Below are 19,645 nucleotides of genomic sequence, written 5' to 3' on the forward strand. Positions count from 1 at the left end.
ATTCTGGATACTGACTTTCAAGGACAATGAACGTCAAACCCTTCAAAGACTTTTCACCTATGTGCATGATCTAATGCTCACAGTAATTATTAGGAGGCTCTTATACTTTGTATACTTATTTCTTTATAGAGATGAGCAGCAGAAAATTTCCAGTAAGCGAAAATGTAAAAACCAAAAGGTATGCAGGCACACTAAAAAAAAAAATCTAAGCTCCTTGAATAGACTATGTTTTGCCACAGTCCTCTATTTTAGTGCTGAAATACTTTTCCAAAAGATGCTCACAGATAACTTCCTGTTTATAATACAGATAAGAAACAAAAAAATGTTATTCAAGCTTTCTAATGTGCTTTCTTGTTCTTCAATCAGTGCAGAGCATCCTTGTAAGAAGTAGTTAAAAACTTGTACTTCCTTTTTGGCTTCTCTTTCAACAATAATAGGTTCATTTTCTGGCTCTGACAGGAGGGAGTTGGATTTTCTGGCTGGCTGTTGTTCCATCAACTAAACTGGAACTACAATACACCAAGAAACAGGAAGAAACCAGTTGGTAAAACACAATCATAGGCTGGCAGGAAATCAGTGACTATTTGTCACTCCTTCCAAAGAGGAGAGAAACAGTTGGTGGCAGATATTCAGTATCATCAAGTATCCAGCAGAGAGATTTAAACTTTTATTCTCCATGCCGGGATACTCAGAGTTTTATTTCAATGTAGACCATGGCTACTTGGAGGGTCTGGTCCGAGGGTTCAAAGCTGGGATCCTGAAAAGTGCAGACTATGTCAATTTAGCACAATGTGAGACACTTGAAGGTAAGTCTGATGTTTTATTTTATTTAGAAAGAAATACTCTTGCTTAGACATTTGAAGAAAGCAATATAAAAGACTGAAGTATTGAGAGCTTATCTAAAAACCCAGAGATAACCCTGATGTCCTCTGAAGAACTGTTCTTATATTTAAGTTAACAGCTTTCCACAGACTGTGATTTGTGTACAGACTATGATTTGCAAAGCAGTAGAGAGGATGGGATTTTCTGGTTTACTGATAAGGTTTGAAAATCTCATCCATGGAGTTCTTATGGAGATGGATAACCTTTTCACAGATTTTAACCATGCTATAGAACAGTTCAGGTATTGAAGTTTCATATCATTTCAGCTGGATAAAATAGTTCCTAAAATCTTATTAAAAGCTTACCATTTGGCTCTGAGTTTCTCTATAAAAGATATAATTTTAGTAATTTATTACTTCATGGGTTTTACTGTAGTGAGAGACATTCTGCTTACCAGTAAGAGAAAACTAGACTCCACAGAGATAAAACTTAAGAAAATACAAAAAAAAAAAAAAAGCTCTTTCCAAGGTGACTTTGCCACAGTAATAAAGAGAACACACAGTGGTTTCCAAAACAGCTTTTCATGGCCAAGACTGGCTACAGCCTGATGAAGACAGACTTGTACAAAGAATCACACACCTCCAGACACTTGGCAGGAAAAAAATGCAACTGAAAAAAAATCACCTTTCTAAAGGAACATAAAGTTCATTTCCCTGGCTCCAAAATGAAAGCTATGATTCATCTTGCAGATTAAAACAACTGCATATAGAAACGCACATAGATATTTGCCTGTCAGCAGGATTAAATTCCTCTCATAGTTAAAGAAGAGATTGCCAGTACAGTCAATGTGATCTAGGCAATATTGAACATACCTACTTCAGCTGATAACCTGGAGAGTTGTATCAGCTCTCCATTTCATGCAATGGTAGTTCAGACACAGAGAACACATGTATAAAATCACTCTGAGAACTGAAATCTATTCCTTATGTCATCTGGATAAAATCAACAGTTTCTGTATCCTATATGTTCCAGCAGTTGTGACCTATGCAATTTAAAGACATCACAGACACTCTTGATATTGTATTTAGTTGTTTAAGTCAAAAAGTCCTGCTGCATGACTATATAGACTTCAGAAAAAGCTAACAGAGTTAGTAAACGTCTGTAAAAGGCACAAAGGACAGAATGGTGGGATTATTAAACCTTGCTCTCACTTCTTCCTTCAGAGGAGTTCAATAAATGATGTCCTCTAAAGCTTCATGAAGTGAAAAAAAAAGTCCTGGTTACTTCTGAATAAAAAGAAAATACAAAGGTTTAAAAATACACAAGAAAAAAGAATTATCTACACCCATCCCAGAAGAATCTTTGCTCATGAGAAGATTAGTTAAGAAAAACTATCTAAATTTAAATTTTAAGTCACACTACAAGAATATTATTTACCACTAGGAAATAGTTTTCAAACATTTCTGAGCTATATAAACCTTCAATATTATGAAAAGCACTCAGCAGATCAACAAATAACAACAGAGAGATAAAATCCTTTTCTAATTAAGATTTATAATAGAAAGAACAAAAAGTTTTATTTTTGAACCTTATTTTTTCTAGTGTTCATTCGATTTTAAAATGTAAATTATTTCAGCAACAGAAGCAGCAGCCTTCATAAACCTTCTACAAGCACATTTCTACTACCCACTATCACTTTGCTTTTTTCTCTATTCAGCTGCATCTTTTTCTCCATTGTAGTATTTTCTACTTATTATAGATAGCTAACAGATTCCTAACAGTTACCTACCAAATGCATTATTTATAATGTAAATAAGAGAAATATTGGATTTCTACATGACACTAAACACTCTTATTTCTCTGCACATATTGGATACTGTAATATTGAACTTGCACCATGAGTGTACAGTGCACCAAAAACACAGACCTCTAAAGTAAATTTCATACATTGTCTTTTGTTTCCATTAAAAAGATTCAGCAGTGATTTGTGATGTAGGACTATGATGTGTGTCCAATAGTGCCATCAGTTCATGTCTTCACATTAAAAGGTAATAAATTTACCCTATTTTGTATTCTGTGGCATAGCACCACACCACAAAAAATGGCCTTAGTTAAAACCACTATAAATATGCTAAAACAAACAAGTAGGGGGAAAAAATCAAAATCATTCAAAGTAACCTATAAACAGAATTAAAAAGGAACTTTTAATTTCAAAGTGGTTTTGATATCTCTAGAAAGGAAACCATAATGTCAGTATGGAAGAACCACAGGAAAAACTGTAGATTAATGCATTACATGTGCTTGATAATCACAGAGCAAGCATAACAGTGAAATGGAAAGAAAAAAAGGAGACTACTAACTGACTTATGATACAGTGTCCTCAATTCAGGGCCATACAGACAGGCTTCCAGCTTATCTTAGACATCCTTTTGGGCTTGATTGAATTACTATAATTTCCATGGAGCTACCTTGTGGGCAGTTTGCTACTAGTTTGGTCCTATGTCACCATCTGTTTCAAAGGAATGAGATTCCCAGAGCAATCTTGCTGGCAGTCTTTGAAGTAGAAACATGGCTGTGTCTTAAATTAGGTGTTTTATTCCTACCTTGCTTATTTGTGTGATGGAAAGACTCCTGCTCTGTAGAAAGGAGACTACGTCACAGAAGGACAAGCATTCCACCTCTTCTTCCAACACATCACTGAAATAAGTTTACTTAACTTGCCAGAGCCAGAACTAGCCAGCATGTGGCAGTTGAAACAACAGTGTAACTCAAAGAAAACTGCAGTTAGTTGGCAATTTGGCTATCAAAGGGAGGAGTTAGATAAGTTCCCATGTACTTGATGCCAAGAGACCAGGTTGTCACTTTGTTCAAGTTCTCACAATACTCTTTCTTTCTGATCAGGATCATTCCTGTCTTAACTGCATCATCTAAAACTAATCTCCCTCTGTGCATTAGTTCCCTTTACACATCCTCTTAATTGTGTTTGGTTGCTGTTCAATTGTGAGCAAAATCATATGATTTAAAATCATATGATTTAAAGTCATAATTTTCCTACATATTATTTTCCTGTATGTAATTGTATGAGGTGGATACAAAATGCAGGTGGATGACAATCATACTGACAGCTAAAATATGGGAATTTTCTTTCCTAGGGCTCTTGTGGACATGCTGAAAAACCTAGTCTAGTGCAGGTCTCCAAGAGGGCCTAAGAAAAGGAATAGATATAATCAATAAAAAGTTTTGGTGAACAGGAGTGTCTGAAACCGCTGTAGTGCTCAGCCATCTAATCCTTCTGGGTCACCAGGTCATGTTACTAGCAAAAGTGTCTGACTGAAATAGTCCCCCAGGTCTTACTTATGCCAACAATAGAGAACTATAATTTAAGATGAGCAGTTTACACTGTGGTTCATCTGTGGTTCATCTGAAAAGGAATTGAGGAAAGTTGGAATTCTCTGTATGTAATAAAGTAATATTATCTAATTTCACTATAGGCCAAGTATTTTTACATTCTTTGCAATAAAAAAGAGGAAGTAAAAATGAATACTTTTCACAGGAAATATGGATGTGAAATCAAAATATTAATGATTTTTTAAAAATTTGGTCTTGCATATTTAGACTCATTTCTGGGTATAACTCTCTGTTTTTATTTATATCTTAATCTTGCTTATCTTTCTCTCTTTCTTTAGTTAGCTAGGTTTCTTTTTTGTTCATATTTGGATTATCTTTCTTCCTACACAGAAGCCTATGCTGAAAGTATGATGATTTCCAAGAATCTGACTCTGACTATTGAGAGACCAATTACCTCTGCCTTCTTTTGTAAAGCTTTGTGATCACCTGTATAATTTTAAGAAGCAACTGATTTACACTGCTAGCATAAGTTCAGTCTATTGAAGGAAGATCTAGAGAAATGCTAACAGATCCAGAGTGCTTACTGAGTAAGGCAAGAGTGTGTTGATGTTATTTGATACGGTTTTGATGGTTAGACTATTTGGTGGATAAGAAATGGCTGAGTGGTTGCATCCAGAGAATAGTGGTCAATGGCTCAATGTCTAGGTGGAGCTCAATGACAAGTGGTGTCCCTCAGGGGTCCGTACTGGGACCAGTGCTGTTTAACATCTCCTTCAATAACACAGACAGTGGGATTGAGTGCACCATCAGCAAATTTGCAGATGACACCAAGCTGAGGGGTGCAGCTGACACACCTGAGGGATGGGATGTCACCCTAGGGACCTAGAAAAGCTCAAGAATTGGGCCCATGGGAACCTCATGAGACTCAACAAGGCCAAATGTAAGGCCCTGCACCTAGGTCAGGGCAAACCCTTGTATCAGTACAGGCTGGGGCATGAAGGAATTGGGAGCAGACTTGTGGAAAAGGATGCTGTTGGGTGAAAAGCCAGGCAGGAGCTGACAATGTGTGCTCACAGCCCAGAAAACCAACTGTGTCCTGGGATGTATCAAAAGAAGAGTGGCCAGCAGGTTGAGGGAGGTAATTCTTCCCCTCTGCTCTGCCCTTGTGAGACACTACCTGGAGTACTGCATCTGTCTCTGTGGTCCACAACATAGGAAGGATATGGACCTGTTGGAGCAAGTCCAGAGGAGGGCCTTGAAGATGATTGAAGAGCTGGAGAACCTCTCCTATGAGTAAAAGCTGAGAGAGTTGGGATTTTTGAGCCTGGAAAAGGCTCCAGGGAGACGTTATTGCAGACTTTCAGTACCTAAAGGGGGCTTACAAGAAAGATAGAGACAAACATTTTAGTAAGGCCTGTAGTAATAGGTCAAAGTAATGGTTATAAACTTAAAGAGAATAGATTCAGACTAGTTATAAGGAATAAATTGTTTACAAGAAGAGTGGTGAAATGCTGGAAAAGGTTGACCAGAGAGGTTGGAAACATTCATAGCCAGTTGGGATGGGGCTCTGAACAACCTTGAGTGGCAGCCAACTTGCATAGACAACTCTGAGATTTATCTCAGTAAGCTAGAGTTCTAGATGTAGGAGTTTGAATTCACAATTGTACTAGTTGCTTTAAGTCTCGGCGAAGGCAACCTTATTGCATACTAAGAAATGCATGGGGAAACAGGCAAAAGTAGCTACTGTACTGATAAATGCATACCCTGCTAATTGCTAATTAACTTCCCTTACGGGTACACTCTTATTTCAGTCAGTGGGAGTGTTGTCCTTTTCCATAATTATCACTTCAGATTTTAGATGGAAATCTAATTATTATGAATGCCTAAATCATGTAGCAATATCCCAATCTATAATTTACAATAGTTTTTATATAGCATTTGAACATAATTATGCATTGCAGCAGGAGATTTTTCTAAAAGGAAATGTTAAACTCCTTTGAACACTAAGAACTGATTCGAATTCTTACTTTTCCCTCATGGTGAAAAATGGATAGCAGAGAAAATTTGTCAAACAAATTCTTTGATATCATGAAAGCTTCTTTCAACTTTGTGGTCTAAACAACTCATTTTCCTCAGTCACCAGGGTTGAGAGTTCAAATGGAGTATGTCACAATAACCCAAGTTTCTGGAACAGCTTCTTAGGATTTTCTAGTCACAGCTATAATTCATACAAAGCCAAACCAGAAATGCTAAGAGTGTAACTCTGCCCTCTCAAGTGTTCCGCTGCAGAAGTCATTTGGAGTCCAGAATGTGAGCCAGGCGAGATGTGTTCTCTCCTCTTCTTCAGGCAGCCTGATAACAGAAGACTATAATCTTACCTGAGATTTAAATGTTTCATACAAAAATTTAAGATCTTAACAAAGTTAAAGAATGATTCCTATTGATGCATAACAGTCCATAGGAGTGAAGCAGACGAAACAACTAATGTACTTAAATGATGCAAAATCAGTGAAACCAAAACATTGAATAATCCTGATGAGGAAGAGACTAGAGATAGTAGCAAGTCACACTCTGTGTGGTATGGTTGAAAAGCAAAGCTGCTGGTGAAACTTCTGACAGAGGTGTAAATTATTTGTTCTTTCCTGTAGCATGCAGTAAGTCTTACTGGTAGAAGACAGTACAAGTTTGCATTAATTTTGTTTTTACACTATATATTAAACCTATGCAAAAAACTTTTCAATCGAGTATGATCAGATACTTAGTACGAAAATATGTAAGAAATTAACATTTAATTTTTTAAATTTGGTTTGCAGATGATAAAATAACAGTTTATTCTCATGATCTTCCCTGAATCTAATTCCAGACCTGAAGTTACATCTACAGACTACAGACTATGGCAACTTCTTGGCTAACGAAACTGGGCCTCTCACTATTTCCACCATCGATGATAAACTAAAAGCAAAACTGCTCACGGAATTTCATTACTTTAGAAACCATGCTTTTGAACCACTTGCCACTTTTCTGAATTTTATCACGTAAGTAATATTATCACATAGATTACCATGCAGACTCAAAAGAAAAAAGCAGTTAAAAGTTAAAATAGTGTAAATGCAATGTGTTGGAATTTCTATTAAATTTCAAACCCAGCAAAATTACTTTGATACTGCAACATTTACATACTTTATTTGCACATATAAGTTTGTCATATACATGTATATGTATAAATACTATCTATATATGTATATAAATATACTATATATATATATGAAGAACTATTGTCTTTGCAACTATTTATTTTAAAGAACAGAATCACATTCTTTATGTGTACAGTGGTGGGAGAAGTAGTAGATATTGGGGAAAATGGTTATAATTTTCAAACACCTTTTAAGTCAGAGAACTTGCAAAACTGAAGTTTGGGGTGGTGACTCATGCAAGATTAACAATTTCATGATGTACAGGGCAGTGATTTAATTCCTCAGCATCCTCCTCTAGACCTTTTTTAAAAAGGGGAACAACACCACATCCCACACCTACCATACTTTTTATACTATTTGAACATTAAAATCGGAACTTTATGTTGCGTATTGCAAGATACTTAGATCCAAGTAGCTATTTTTAAAAGTTCAACTGCTGTTTGATGCAAGATGAAGAGAAAGCTCTGATCTCAATACCATCATAAACAGATGAAAGCTGTAAATAACTGGCTTAAACAACTTTAAGAACAGGGATCTGCTTTATAACAGTATAACAACATGGATTAGCCGAATGCCATAAATATCAGAAGGGAGTAGCACTCCCATTTCCAAGTCACTGACAAAAACTCTTATCAACCTCTTTGGCAATAAAACTAGTAAGAAGATGATGGAAAACTTCTACTGAAAAGAGTACTTTTAGTGATAGAGAAGAAATATGTGAGAATCTGTCCTTAGTTTCCTCGTGGGAGGATGTTTAAAGGTGAGTGAGAAGAAAGGCCTAAGACTGGACATCCGCATGAACTCTGCTGTTTTAGTGCAAAGATTACTATGCACTTCTCTGTCCCGTATGCCCTGCTTTAAAAAAGTCTCTTTTCCAAATCAGTCATGTTGTTTAAAACTAATGTGGTGTTACTTACTGTTTACTTGTGGTGTTACTTGTTTAAAAATTTCTGTTGTTTTTTGATGAACTGTTGATACTGAGTGAACATACATACTAATAATACTTTTTAGTATTATTGCTAATTTTCAAAAATCTTAGGTTTGTATTTTTTCAAATGAAAAGTCATTATAAAGATTTTTTTTTCTTTACTTTTTCTTTCAAATACAGATACAGCTATATGATTGACAACGTAATTCTTTTAATAACTGGCACATTACATCAGCGACCCATAGCTGAACTTGTTCCCAAGTGCCATCCACTGGGAAGCTTTGAGCAAATGGAAGCAGTCAGCATTGCCTCAAACCCCACTGAGCTCTACAACGCAATTTTGGTTGACACACCATTAGGTAGAAACATTAAATTATTTCTTACTTTCTTCTTGAAACAACTAATCCTGTATTCTTAAGAATAACATATTTCCTACTGGATGTGTTGTTTTGGTAACACAAAACATGAAGTGTGGATCAAGCACTTCTGAAGTGGTGTTCAGGACATATTCTAGCAACATTTATTAACAGCTTCTATATCCACCTTAGATAGCAGACAGAAAGAAGACATGCTACTCAAGAAGGGTAGTGTATGTCTTTTATATCTGAAATAGTCACTGATTTAGAGCATCTAGGTTTTTATTTCAACATCTACATCTACAATTTAAAAGTATATCCTCACTAAAGGTCAAGCAGATAGTTGTGGTAGAACCCAGATTCCTTCTTGAGATTTGGGCATGGTTCAAACATAAAGAGAAGTCCTACTTTGAAGAACTAAATTTAAAAGCAAAACAGAGTAAAGTTTGGGAGTGTCACATTATGAAATCAAGATGAAATTCTGCTCAATGTGCTGCTGCAGCCAATATGAACAAAAACTAACAAGCTGTTGTGCACTACTGTGAAGGGTACTTAGGGTTAGATGGAACTGGATGGATCTAAACGTATGTGAAACCATTATGTGCCCTCATCTTCAGGCCATGAATGGTTTTGGGTTCTGCTTTTCAAGAGGGTGTTGATCCCAGAGAGAAAACAGATTTCCGCCCAGCCACTGCTCATGCCCTACTCCCAGCACAAGTTAAGATCACCTAAAAAGTATTGTTGCAGGCAAAGCAGACTCAACTTGGGGAAAATTAACTTGATTTATTATTGATTAATATATATGTGATGTAATTAATAATTAATCCAGACAATAGGAAACAAGCAGAAATGAATGAAACATTTAGACACTCAGGGAAAACACCTTTCTCCAGCCTTTTCCATTCCTTCATTCCAGACTCTTCTCCCTTTCCCCCTTAATTATCACCACAAGTTACACTGCATTCCTCTAGAGAGGCAGTGAGTGTCACAATGAGTGGGGAGAAGTTTAGAGACATGAAATCAGAGAACAGTCTAGGTTGGAAAGGACCATCTAGACTAGATCATCTAGTTCCAACCCTTTCCACTAGCCCAGGTTGCTCAAAGCCCCATCCAACCCGGCCTTAAACAATTCCAGGTGTGGGGCAGCCACAACTTCTCTGGGCAACCTCTTCCAGCATCTCACCACCCCCACAGTAAAGAATTTCTTCTAATACCTAATCTAAACTTACTGTCTTTCAGTTTGAAGCCACACCTTCTTGTTCTATCATGCTCTTGTAAAAAGTCAGAATTCGGTTTTCAGGTAGGCCCCCATTAGATACACCAGCTTGGCTGAGAGGCTCAGCTGTGCCCTGTGGTGGATCATGGTCGGAACTGGCTGTGTCCAGCAATGGGCAGCCCTGGCTCTCCCTCACAGAGGATGCCCTGTAGCACATCCCCGCTGGCGCTCAGGCACTAGCAACCTGTACAGTGAAATCAGAGAAGGGACAGAGTAGGACAGCTAGAATGAACAGTGCTGCCATGCATGGACAGACTAAAAGGCTTTTGGAGTGGACAAGGCTGATAAAGAGATAAGGACAAGGTTTACAGAGTCCTAAAGGCAGCAGTTTGTCCACAGTAAGCTGCGAACTGCTGCTTACCAAATCCTTCAGAAGACCAAATCCCAGCAGAAAACCAGTTTTAAAAGCGGTAAACTAAACCATCTTGTGTTTTTTTGGGGTTTTTTTTACACAGCTGGTAGTAAATTTCTGGAATTTTTTTTTTTTGCTAAACAATTTTGTAAAAGAAGAGAGTAGTATTAGGTCTTTAAAACAGTCTATGGGGAATAGATCTACGAGGAGATAATAATGGAAACTCTCAGGGCCACACCTTCTGATGTTCTCCATCCAAAATCTGGATGCTGCAAGAGTAGGAAGGGAGAAGACCACAGAACATGTCCAGGCTCACCTGCTCTCCTTAAATACTATCTTCCATTGACACAGTCTGAGACAACACTGACATGCAGCACTATTTTGCCCCACTGGCATAGCTCAGGAACAGTGAGAGTTTGGCACACTTTTGTGGGTTATGAATACAGTATTTTTAAACAGACCAGCTGTACAAATGAACTTTGTCCAACTGTCTTCCTGCTCAAAAGCTTGCTCTCTAGTCAGTTCTGTGCAGCAGCCGGAAGCACAGATGGTCAAGGTCAAAGTTTGTGCCCTTTACCAGTTGCAACCTGTTACCTTTCCCCCACTACAGACATACTCAAAGAAGAAGAAGGAAAATAGGAAAGAGGATTCTCCTTAACAATTGAAGAACACTTACACGATTTAAGACAAAAATTCTTTTTCATGTGCCTCACTAGAAAATCTCCATAATACCCAAACCATATACTTCAGAGAAGATTAGGGCTTTCATTAGCATTCCCATCTGATTCTCTTTGGAGACGTGGACTCTGGCTGTGGCACTGATTGATTCTGATTAAAATAGGAGGGAGTAGGAGGATAAGGGGAAATCAAGAGGATTTCTCTTCCCCTCTGTTATATCAGCCTTTCTTGTACAACAGAAACCTCAGATCCTTGTTCATACACTGGTGAGCAATAGACAGGAGATGCATATTATCAGCATGCATATTTATACGGCAATATTGTAAACTCTGCTTTCAGCTGCTTTCTTTCAAGACTGTTTGTCTGAAAATGACCTGGACGAAATGAACATTGAAATAATGCGCAACAAACTCTACAAGGCAAGTTTTTGCAACGTAACAATAATATTTGGGATTTCTCAAAGCCTCTCAGAAAAGGTCAGGATCCTGTTTTATGGAGGGGGAAACAGAAGTATGGTGAGATAAAGCAAGCTGTCTGAGATCATCTGGTTGATTTCAAGTCCAGGAATCAAATCCAGCTCCATTCATTTCTACTCCACTCTTTGGGGAGTTTTCCAATTTTAGTTCTGCATCCAAATTCTAATTTAATTTCTCATTAATGAAAATGCTTTAGATGTCAGGCTAATTTCCAGATCCATTTGCTTATGAATAACCCAGTTATCCACCAAATGCCACAGAACTGTTAGCTCCTAAGCGAGCCTAGACAGGCTTTTGGTTAACATTTATTTTTATTTATATAAGGAAGATTTGATTTGAAAAGGTCTAATTGTTTTGGGTCTAGCTAACATGATTTTTACTTAAGGATTTTGTATTATTTTCTTCCTTTTAAAATCCTCTTTGGCAGTGCTACAGCACAATGTTGTAAGGATATGCATCTAACGTGATTTGCATTTTCAAAGTACTTTACAAATATTAGCACACAGGTCACTACTCTTTGTTCTCTGTAAAGACTATACATTCTGCTGATGGTTCCTCCTGGCACATTTTCTCCAAATTCTTTGTTATCGTTCTTTCACGGTGGATGCCCCAGACTGCAGGAAGTGTATTCTTACAGTGATCTGATTGAACTAGGGGGAAAGAAAAAAAAATCTTCTGTTTGTCTTAAAAATGATATTTATAAATTCCCAGGCCAATTCTTTATTCTTAAACATTTCGCTACTTCTCTCATTCAAAACAGCATCAATTATACCCAGGTATTTTAATTTTTTTCATGTATTTTAATTCTTTCACAGTTCTACTAAACTAGACACTTTTTTTCAATTTGATAACATACATGTTTTATTCTTATATCCTGTGTGGATATTCACATTAACATATTTACATTTATTAAATCTATTTTTTATTTTTCTTCTTGCTCATCTAAGTATTAGGGGGATCATTCTGCAAAAACATCTCAATTATTAATATATCCTTTCTCCTCTGCTTCACCTGTAAGTGTGATCAATTATGCTTCAGTTCTACTATAATTCCATGCAGTAGATCCCCCTTGAGTTGTCTCTACTTAAAATTCACTTAATTGCGTAGTTAGTGACAGCTTCTTCTAAAAAGATTGTGTGAAGTTGTAGCAAATACATTTTGATAACCCTAAAACAGTATTGGGGGATGGAGAGGCGGGAGGAACAGCATCTCTGAGATATTTACTGTCCTTCCTGCACAGGTAGTTTGAAATGGGTGCAGATGCCAGAATCCTTAATAGATCAGAGGGCTCTGCTGACCAGTATTACAGGAGCTTCGTCTGCTGTTCTGTCCTAATCCAGGGTTTAGGGTAGAGCAGTAGGGATTAATTTGTGTATCCTCGTACTGCTGGCCTAACAGCCGTGGCATATGCCCAAATCCCCTCCTCCACACACTATAAATGAAGAGTTCCCTTCAGCCATCTGCTTATTATGTAGTGGAAACTCAATGGAGCTCAAAAAGTTCCTTCTTTATAGATCAAGTAAATCATAATATTTGTCCTGTTACAGTTTTCGAAAACATTTGAACTCAAATTTTAATAACGAGACATTTGCATTTTAATATTTCAACTTTCAACTAAGTAATTAAGCACATACTTGAATGTGAACTCATAGGTGGAATTTTCAGAGTTAACAGGAGTATTTAAAAATGAGGTTCAGGACTATGTGCTAACCTAGACCAGGTCTTAAGCAGTATTTAAAATATTTCTCTTCTTTTTTCATGAAGTCTTATCTTGAGGCATTTTATAAGTTTTGTGAAAAACAAGGTGGCACTACAGCAGAAATAATGAGACCTATTCTTGAGGTAAGAAAAATTTGGTCTTTACGCATTAAAGTAGTCCACAATATTGTTATATTTATCTTATTTTGTTTTTCCTGTTCTTTCTCTCTCCATTTACGAAGATCTCTGTCAAATGTTTACTTCTCCTCTAAATATACTTGTTTTTCTAAGATATAATATGTTCTAGGATGACTTTTACCTCTTGACTAGAGAAACAGCTAGACCATTACTAAGGAGGAGCCAGACTCAGTTAATATTTTTCTATAATAAAAAGCAGAACAGAATAAATGGTTCACTAATCTCAAACTGTTGCCCTTTAACATTTTTCTGCATTATGTAGAAAAACTAAAGAAGTCTGTTATTCTTACACTTCCTACAGCTTAAAATTAAATTTGGGATAGCTAAAGTCTGGCATTACTGTATATTTACTAATCAATAATCTTTAAGCTTCATGGCACTGTTATGTTTGTCTACTCTCCTATTAAAATTAGTGGTTAAAGTTAGAATTGAGTGACCTTTGAAACTAGTGTCATATAAAAAAGTCCAGCATTCTATGTTATATTTTTCTCTCAACTCAGAAAAGTTTAATATTTATTTTTTCCATGACACACAAAATTCCTAATGTCCTTCTCCCTAAAGTATATTCGCATCATAATGAATGATATTTTTGTCTCTGTTACTGTAACAAAAGATGCAGAAATTTCTAAAATTGAGTTCTCAGCATTCAGCTCCCTTTTTTTTCTTTCTTTTTTTTTCCCCCACATGCTCTATCACAGTTCTTTGCAGAAGTTGAAAGCCAGATCACCCACTTGCTTCCTGGAGTCTTTTTTTCTGGATAAGCAAAATTTACACCCTGGAAGCTGAACAAAATTCACTGAGCTCTGATGACATCACAATGAAAGTTTGCATTTAGGAGAGAGATAATAACCATGGCAGTTCATTCCTGAAGGAAGAATGGTTTCTGAATCACATTTTACAAAACAATATCCTAAAAGGGATTGCAATTTCATATTTTATTTAACCAGGTCACAATGTTTCAGTTTACACTCTAAACAAAGTATTCCTAATCAAGTTAAATTGTACAGAAATTAAGCATTTTGACTATTCTTTTCTGAAAAATAGAAATCAAGAGATTGGCTGGCAGAGATAAAGACATTTCCTGCAGTTGATTCAGATTTTTCAGAAAGTTCATTTTTAGCTAGAAATTCATGCTTAGAGCAGATTACCCACCAACATTAGTTTAAGCATGTTGCAAAACTATCTTTATACCAGTGGTAACAATTTAGTCTATGATAAGCTTCTTTAAAATCCCTATCTAATGTCAATCAGCCAGGAGGATAAACTTTTCTATGGAAGATTTCCTTTCCTATAACATTTTAATAATCTGAAGACACACACAGAGCAGATTGCTAATGGTTGGATTCACAAAAAGCTAAAGTTTAATTATTCAAAAGAATACTTGCTATTCATTTTGTAATCTTATATGTAAGACTACCAACCTGACTCTCTCAGAATGAGGTTGAGGTATTTAGCTCCTTGACTACCAGTCATGATACCAACCTTCCACATTAAGAGTACTGACTATCTCTCTTCTGCCATGGATAACACACATTGCAGGTTTAACCCTGAATCTGTCAAGAAACTGCAGTACTGCACTGCAGCCAGTGCTGTGTCTGTTAGCAGGGCCCCACGCTAATTCTGAACTAGCAGACATGCTACTTCTGTCTCCCATGTGGAAACTAAATCACCTTGTAAATGGTCATCCTCTGACCACCTCTACCTACAGCAAGTTGCCAAGTAACTGCCTCATGGCCTCACTCACTATAGAGAACCTCACATTCTAATAATTTGATGAATTGAGAGGTCTGTATGGATGTGAATGATCCTGCAAATTTTCTCAAACTGAAGCAGAACCCAAACCTGCTAGTAGTTGCATCTAGAATGTTTTTTTACAAAAAAAATATTACAAATCTAACCCCTATATTCTACGTGACTTTATTGAGTTAAATAAGAAAGCATTTGTCCTTCTAAAACAGTTTCACCAGGACTGATATGCCTGATCGTATTAAAAAGGCGAGTGAAATTTGTCCCTGTTATTCATTAGCTAGAAATCTTTTCAAGTGCACTTATTTTCTTCTCTATTGTTTACTCATTTTACTCACTCCAAAGTCAGTGCCAGAGGGTGGCTGGTTCCTGTAATTGTATGAGCCAGTACACAGGAGTAGATCTGTGAATATGTGTTTAATGGCTAAAGTGGTAGATTTGTGTTGTAACTGCAGCCTTGTTATTCAACAGAAAAGAGTATGTTTCTGCTTAAAATAGTTCAAATATTCATAGCATAAGAAATTTTGTAAGATGCCTAAAATATGCATATGCTGTATATACTTGGAAGATTTTCCCTGCATAATCCCTGCAATTAGCAAGGACTCTGCTGTTCTTACAACATGAAGGTAAGAAATAAAGGAAAGAAATAAAACCATAGTCAATTTACTTCTCAAGACAGAAGAAAAAAATTAAATCAGATAGAACTGAGTAAGGTTATTTTTATTTACTATTGCATTTTTAATTCATACTGTAAGAATGGCAAGTGAAATTTTGCCTTGTACAAAAGAACAGTGTGAGATCTAGACATTGGAATGACTTTCGGTTTACTGCTGCACTGAAAATACAGATACTACTGGTATCTAAACCTGGCAGAAGAAATATAGCCTTTGATTCTATGTATTAAAAATTAACTGGCATTTGAAACACTTAAAACTTTAACTTAGCGAGTAAAAGCTTCCTCCACCGTATTAAATTAGCATTTTAAATATGTGTATTCAGAAACTATTTTTTTTCAGGATTTTCATTCAACCTTTACTATCAACAGCACCTTGAGTTACCCCAGAACAGCACTATTGATTCTCAGTCCTTTCCTGTACTATTATTATTTATAGGAGTATTATTTCATACACAAGGGTGTGAGGAGATTTCTTGTTGTCAACATCTGGGTAACTAAGCAGGGAAATGAGCAAGCAGCAGCGATGATATTTTTAGTACAAAAATCACAGAATAAAAGCTATGGTTGCAAAACCCTGTTTGATTTTCTAGTTAAAATTTAACATATACTTACAAAGAAGGATTTACAGTTTCTAAAATAAAGTAGGCGTCCAATGTTCTCAAGTCCACTTTTTTTTTTAATTTTCATAGTTTAACTTACTAAAAAACCACAAAATATCCACACAATTTAGAATGAGATGTCTAATAACACCTCTTTATTCTTTGTTTTGCGTATTAAGTTTGAGGCAGACAGACGTGCCTTTATCATCACCATTAATTCATTTGGCACTGAGCTGAGTAAAGATGACCGAGAGAAGCTGTATCCAACCTGTGGAAAACTTTATCCAGAAGGCTTACACATGTTGGCCAATGCAGATGACTACGAGCAAGTGAAGCGTGTTGCAGAATACTACGCGGTATGTAAACTAATTTAATAAAACCAAAAGCCAAAACACAAATACTTAACATCACTTGATGTCAGCGAAATTTATAGAGAGTATTCACTTAAATTAAAAGCATTTTTGAGCAAGAAAAAAATCAGCAAAGATATTAAAGTTTCCATCAAGATGTATACGGAATCAAAGGTCTTTGATATGAAGACATTAGATATATTATTACCTTCATGCAATACAGAGATCCCCTTACAATGATGTTTAAATAAGACCAAATCCCATCCTAATAAACAAAAGTCTTCCTACTCCACTAACCCTCCCCAAGTTTCACTTCACAGCTGCTGCCTCCAAGATTTTGGAGCATAGGCATGAGTCATTTTAAAGTGAGCTGGCCAAACACTTAACATTGTGCAAAGCTGATTTATTGCTAGTGTACCATAAAAATTCCCTTCGGAAAAGTTTTCTCTAAATTACTAATTGACTCAGAGAAGTAGATGTTGTTAATATTGATGCAAATAGTACTGCTACTAAAGATTAATCAACCTGCAACACTTGATCTATGAATTAACTGTTGTACTCTGTTTATAACATTTGTGTTACCCCTAAGTAGGTACACAAAACAAAATGTTGTCTGATCAACTGCTTTTTTCCATAAAAACCCCACAAAGATGGAGCTGTATATCTGATCTTGTGCATAAGCAGAACATTTGAATCATGAGTTATCATGTCAATTTGGTACAAAACAAGACTATTCATGCCACGGTGAGATATTTAGATGAACTTGGAAACCATTGTAGTAGACATATACTGCACTCCTACTTTACTGGAACAACAAACCAAACACACAGAGGAGGAAATTACACAGAAATGTAACACATAAGAAATCAAGCCAAATATATCTGCACAGGATGTTCCAGGATGTCATATCAGACTAATGGATTTGGGGACAATATTAATGCAGGTAAAGCAAATCCAGCTGACTACTGGAAATAAAATGAGCAGCCATGTGAGGATCAGAGTTCGTCGTTTTGGCTCCATTTACAGCTCTGGTTATTTGTACAATTTGTACAAGAAGTTCAGTGCTCTCTGTTCAAAGGAGTGAAAGGTCGTGTGTCATTCTACAATAAGTCTCTCTTAGTGCCTTCAGTAAATTACTTTAAATTGTAGGAAATGACGGTAAGAAATAGAAGAACAAATATGAATTTCTTTCTTTTGCTGATTATATGCTTTTAACTTTTGATTTATGAAGAACTGTAATCTATACATGAGTTCTTCTATAGAGAAATATTACTTAACATAGATTAATTCATAAAGTAATGTAAGGTATCTGTGCTGCACAGAATGTAAAAGTACCTTATCTCCATGGGGTGGTTGTCTATGCTTTTAGGAATACAAGGCTGTGTTTGAAGGTGTGGGGAGTGGCAGTGGAGAAAAGACACTGGAAGATGCATTTTTTGAACATGAGGTAAGAGCTTCTAACTTTAAAATAAAATGAAAGCTACCTGCCTGAAATAATATTTAAAACAAGAATGAGTTACTAGGCTTTTGATTCTACTATACTGCATCATTCCGCTTTGTATTCAAGAATATGGATTTTCTATGGCTGTCAACATATGGCTGAGCCAAAATAGAAGGATTTACCTTTTTAAATAAAATTAATCCTAGGACATTCTTCTGAAGACAACTTATAGGGTTGTCAAACCTGAGAGTCTATCCAAAAGCCATCTCATATTATCCACTTAATGAAATTTCTTTTGAGTAGTCTACTGAAGAAGGTATTTCACCACTATCCTTTATTTCCTGTAATGTTACTGTAGTCTATGTCCAAAATTAATCCACAGATGACATTCCAATTACATATATACTCAAGAGACTGCTAAACATAGTCACGGTTGCAAAGTTACATAGAAATCTTGATCAGAAAAGTTACTATAAAAAATCGCATTTGCTTTCTTTGATATTTTTTCATAACGTGTTTCATCTTTTCTACAGGTAAAGATGAATGTGCTTGCATTCAACAACCAGTTTCATTTTGGAGTATTTTATGCCTATGTGAAGTTAAAGGAACAAGAATGCAGGAATATCGTATGGATTGCTGAATGTATTTCTCAGAGACACAGAACCAAAATTAACAACTACATTCCAATTTTCTAAATCTGAGAATTTATAATGCCTGAAAAGATGCATAATTTCTTAGAATATAAGAAAAAATATGTTTTCAAAAGTTAGCTCTTACCACAAGTTTTAAATTGTATTAATAAGCCTCCTTATATATACCAGTGTAAGAAAAAAAGTCTTGTAATTAGAGATATGAGTACTTCATAAGGAAATATTCATGGTAATATTCATAGTTTTGTTGGTAGATTTGTTCCTCACTCTCCTATTTTAATTTAATTGATCAATAAAAACTTCCTGCAAGGTCTCATGTACATATTCTTTCTCTTTTGTTGAAGCAAGCTTTGTATCAATGATATTTGAAAAGCTCTTTAATGGCTTATTTTTGAATTAATGGTTTTCTCAAAGGGCAAATTGAACCACTACTATCTCACACTTATGGTCTTTTTCATGGCATGCAAGACTGTATGAAGGAGTTAATACACTAATAAGAGAGAAAGTCTGAGATTTCCCTTAACGAATCCCAAGAGGGAGCTTCTTGACCCTATCTAACTGTAACACCTCTCTGCGACTAAATGTAAATCACAGAATCACAGAAGACGCCAAATTAGAAGGGACCCACAAGGATCATGGGGGCCAATGCTTAGCCCTGCACAGGGCCACAAGTAACTCCAGTTTCACTGAAAACTTTTCATTTATTCCTTTATGGTCAAATGAGGAGCACTGTAAGTGTCAAACAATGGGCCTCTGATCTACTCCACAGCAATACAAATATCTCCTCCCAGCACACCAAAGACACTGTCTTTATGTATGCACTAGAGAAGATTATGAAACATGAATGAAAATACCAA

At 36.1% G+C, this 19,645-nt stretch overlaps 1 protein-coding gene across 1 annotated transcript; it reads left to right on the top strand.

Moving 5' to 3' along the window:
- The first annotated feature begins 572 nt into the window (after positions 1-572).
- On the top strand, positions 573-19,105 carry ATP6V0D2 (ATPase H+ transporting V0 subunit d2). The gene is made up of 8 exons (XM_051771633.1): positions 573-806; positions 7,034-7,205; positions 8,473-8,651; positions 11,294-11,373; positions 13,195-13,272; positions 16,527-16,703; positions 18,067-18,144; positions 18,672-19,105. The coding sequence occupies exons 1-8, from the start codon at positions 677-679 to the stop codon at positions 18,831-18,833; spliced, it is 1,056 nt and encodes a 351-aa protein (XP_051627593.1). The 5' UTR covers positions 573-676; the 3' UTR covers positions 18,834-19,105.
- Positions 19,106-19,645: the final 540 nt, after the last annotated feature.

The sequence above is a fragment of the Manacus candei genome, unplaced genomic scaffold (assembly GCF_025592945.1).
Source record: "Manacus candei isolate 608988 ecotype Guabito, Panama unplaced genomic scaffold, ASM2559294v1 h1tg000008l, whole genome shotgun sequence".
NCBI classification, from domain to species: Eukaryota; Metazoa; Chordata; class Aves; order Passeriformes; family Pipridae; genus Manacus; species Manacus candei.

Bases quoted from the DNA above. Each gene is read 5' to 3' on its own strand.
- ATP6V0D2 (XM_051771633.1), top strand. From the start codon at position 677: ATGCCGGGATACTCAGAGTTTTATTTCAATGTAGACCATGGCTACTTG. The intron at 7,206-8,472 runs GTAAGTAATATT...TTTCAAATACAG, and splicing joins ACTTTTCTGAATTTTATCAC to ATACAGCTATATGATTGACA. The intron at 13,273-16,526 runs GTAAGAAAAATT...TTGCGTATTAAG, and splicing joins TAATGAGACCTATTCTTGAG to TTTGAGGCAGACAGACGTGC.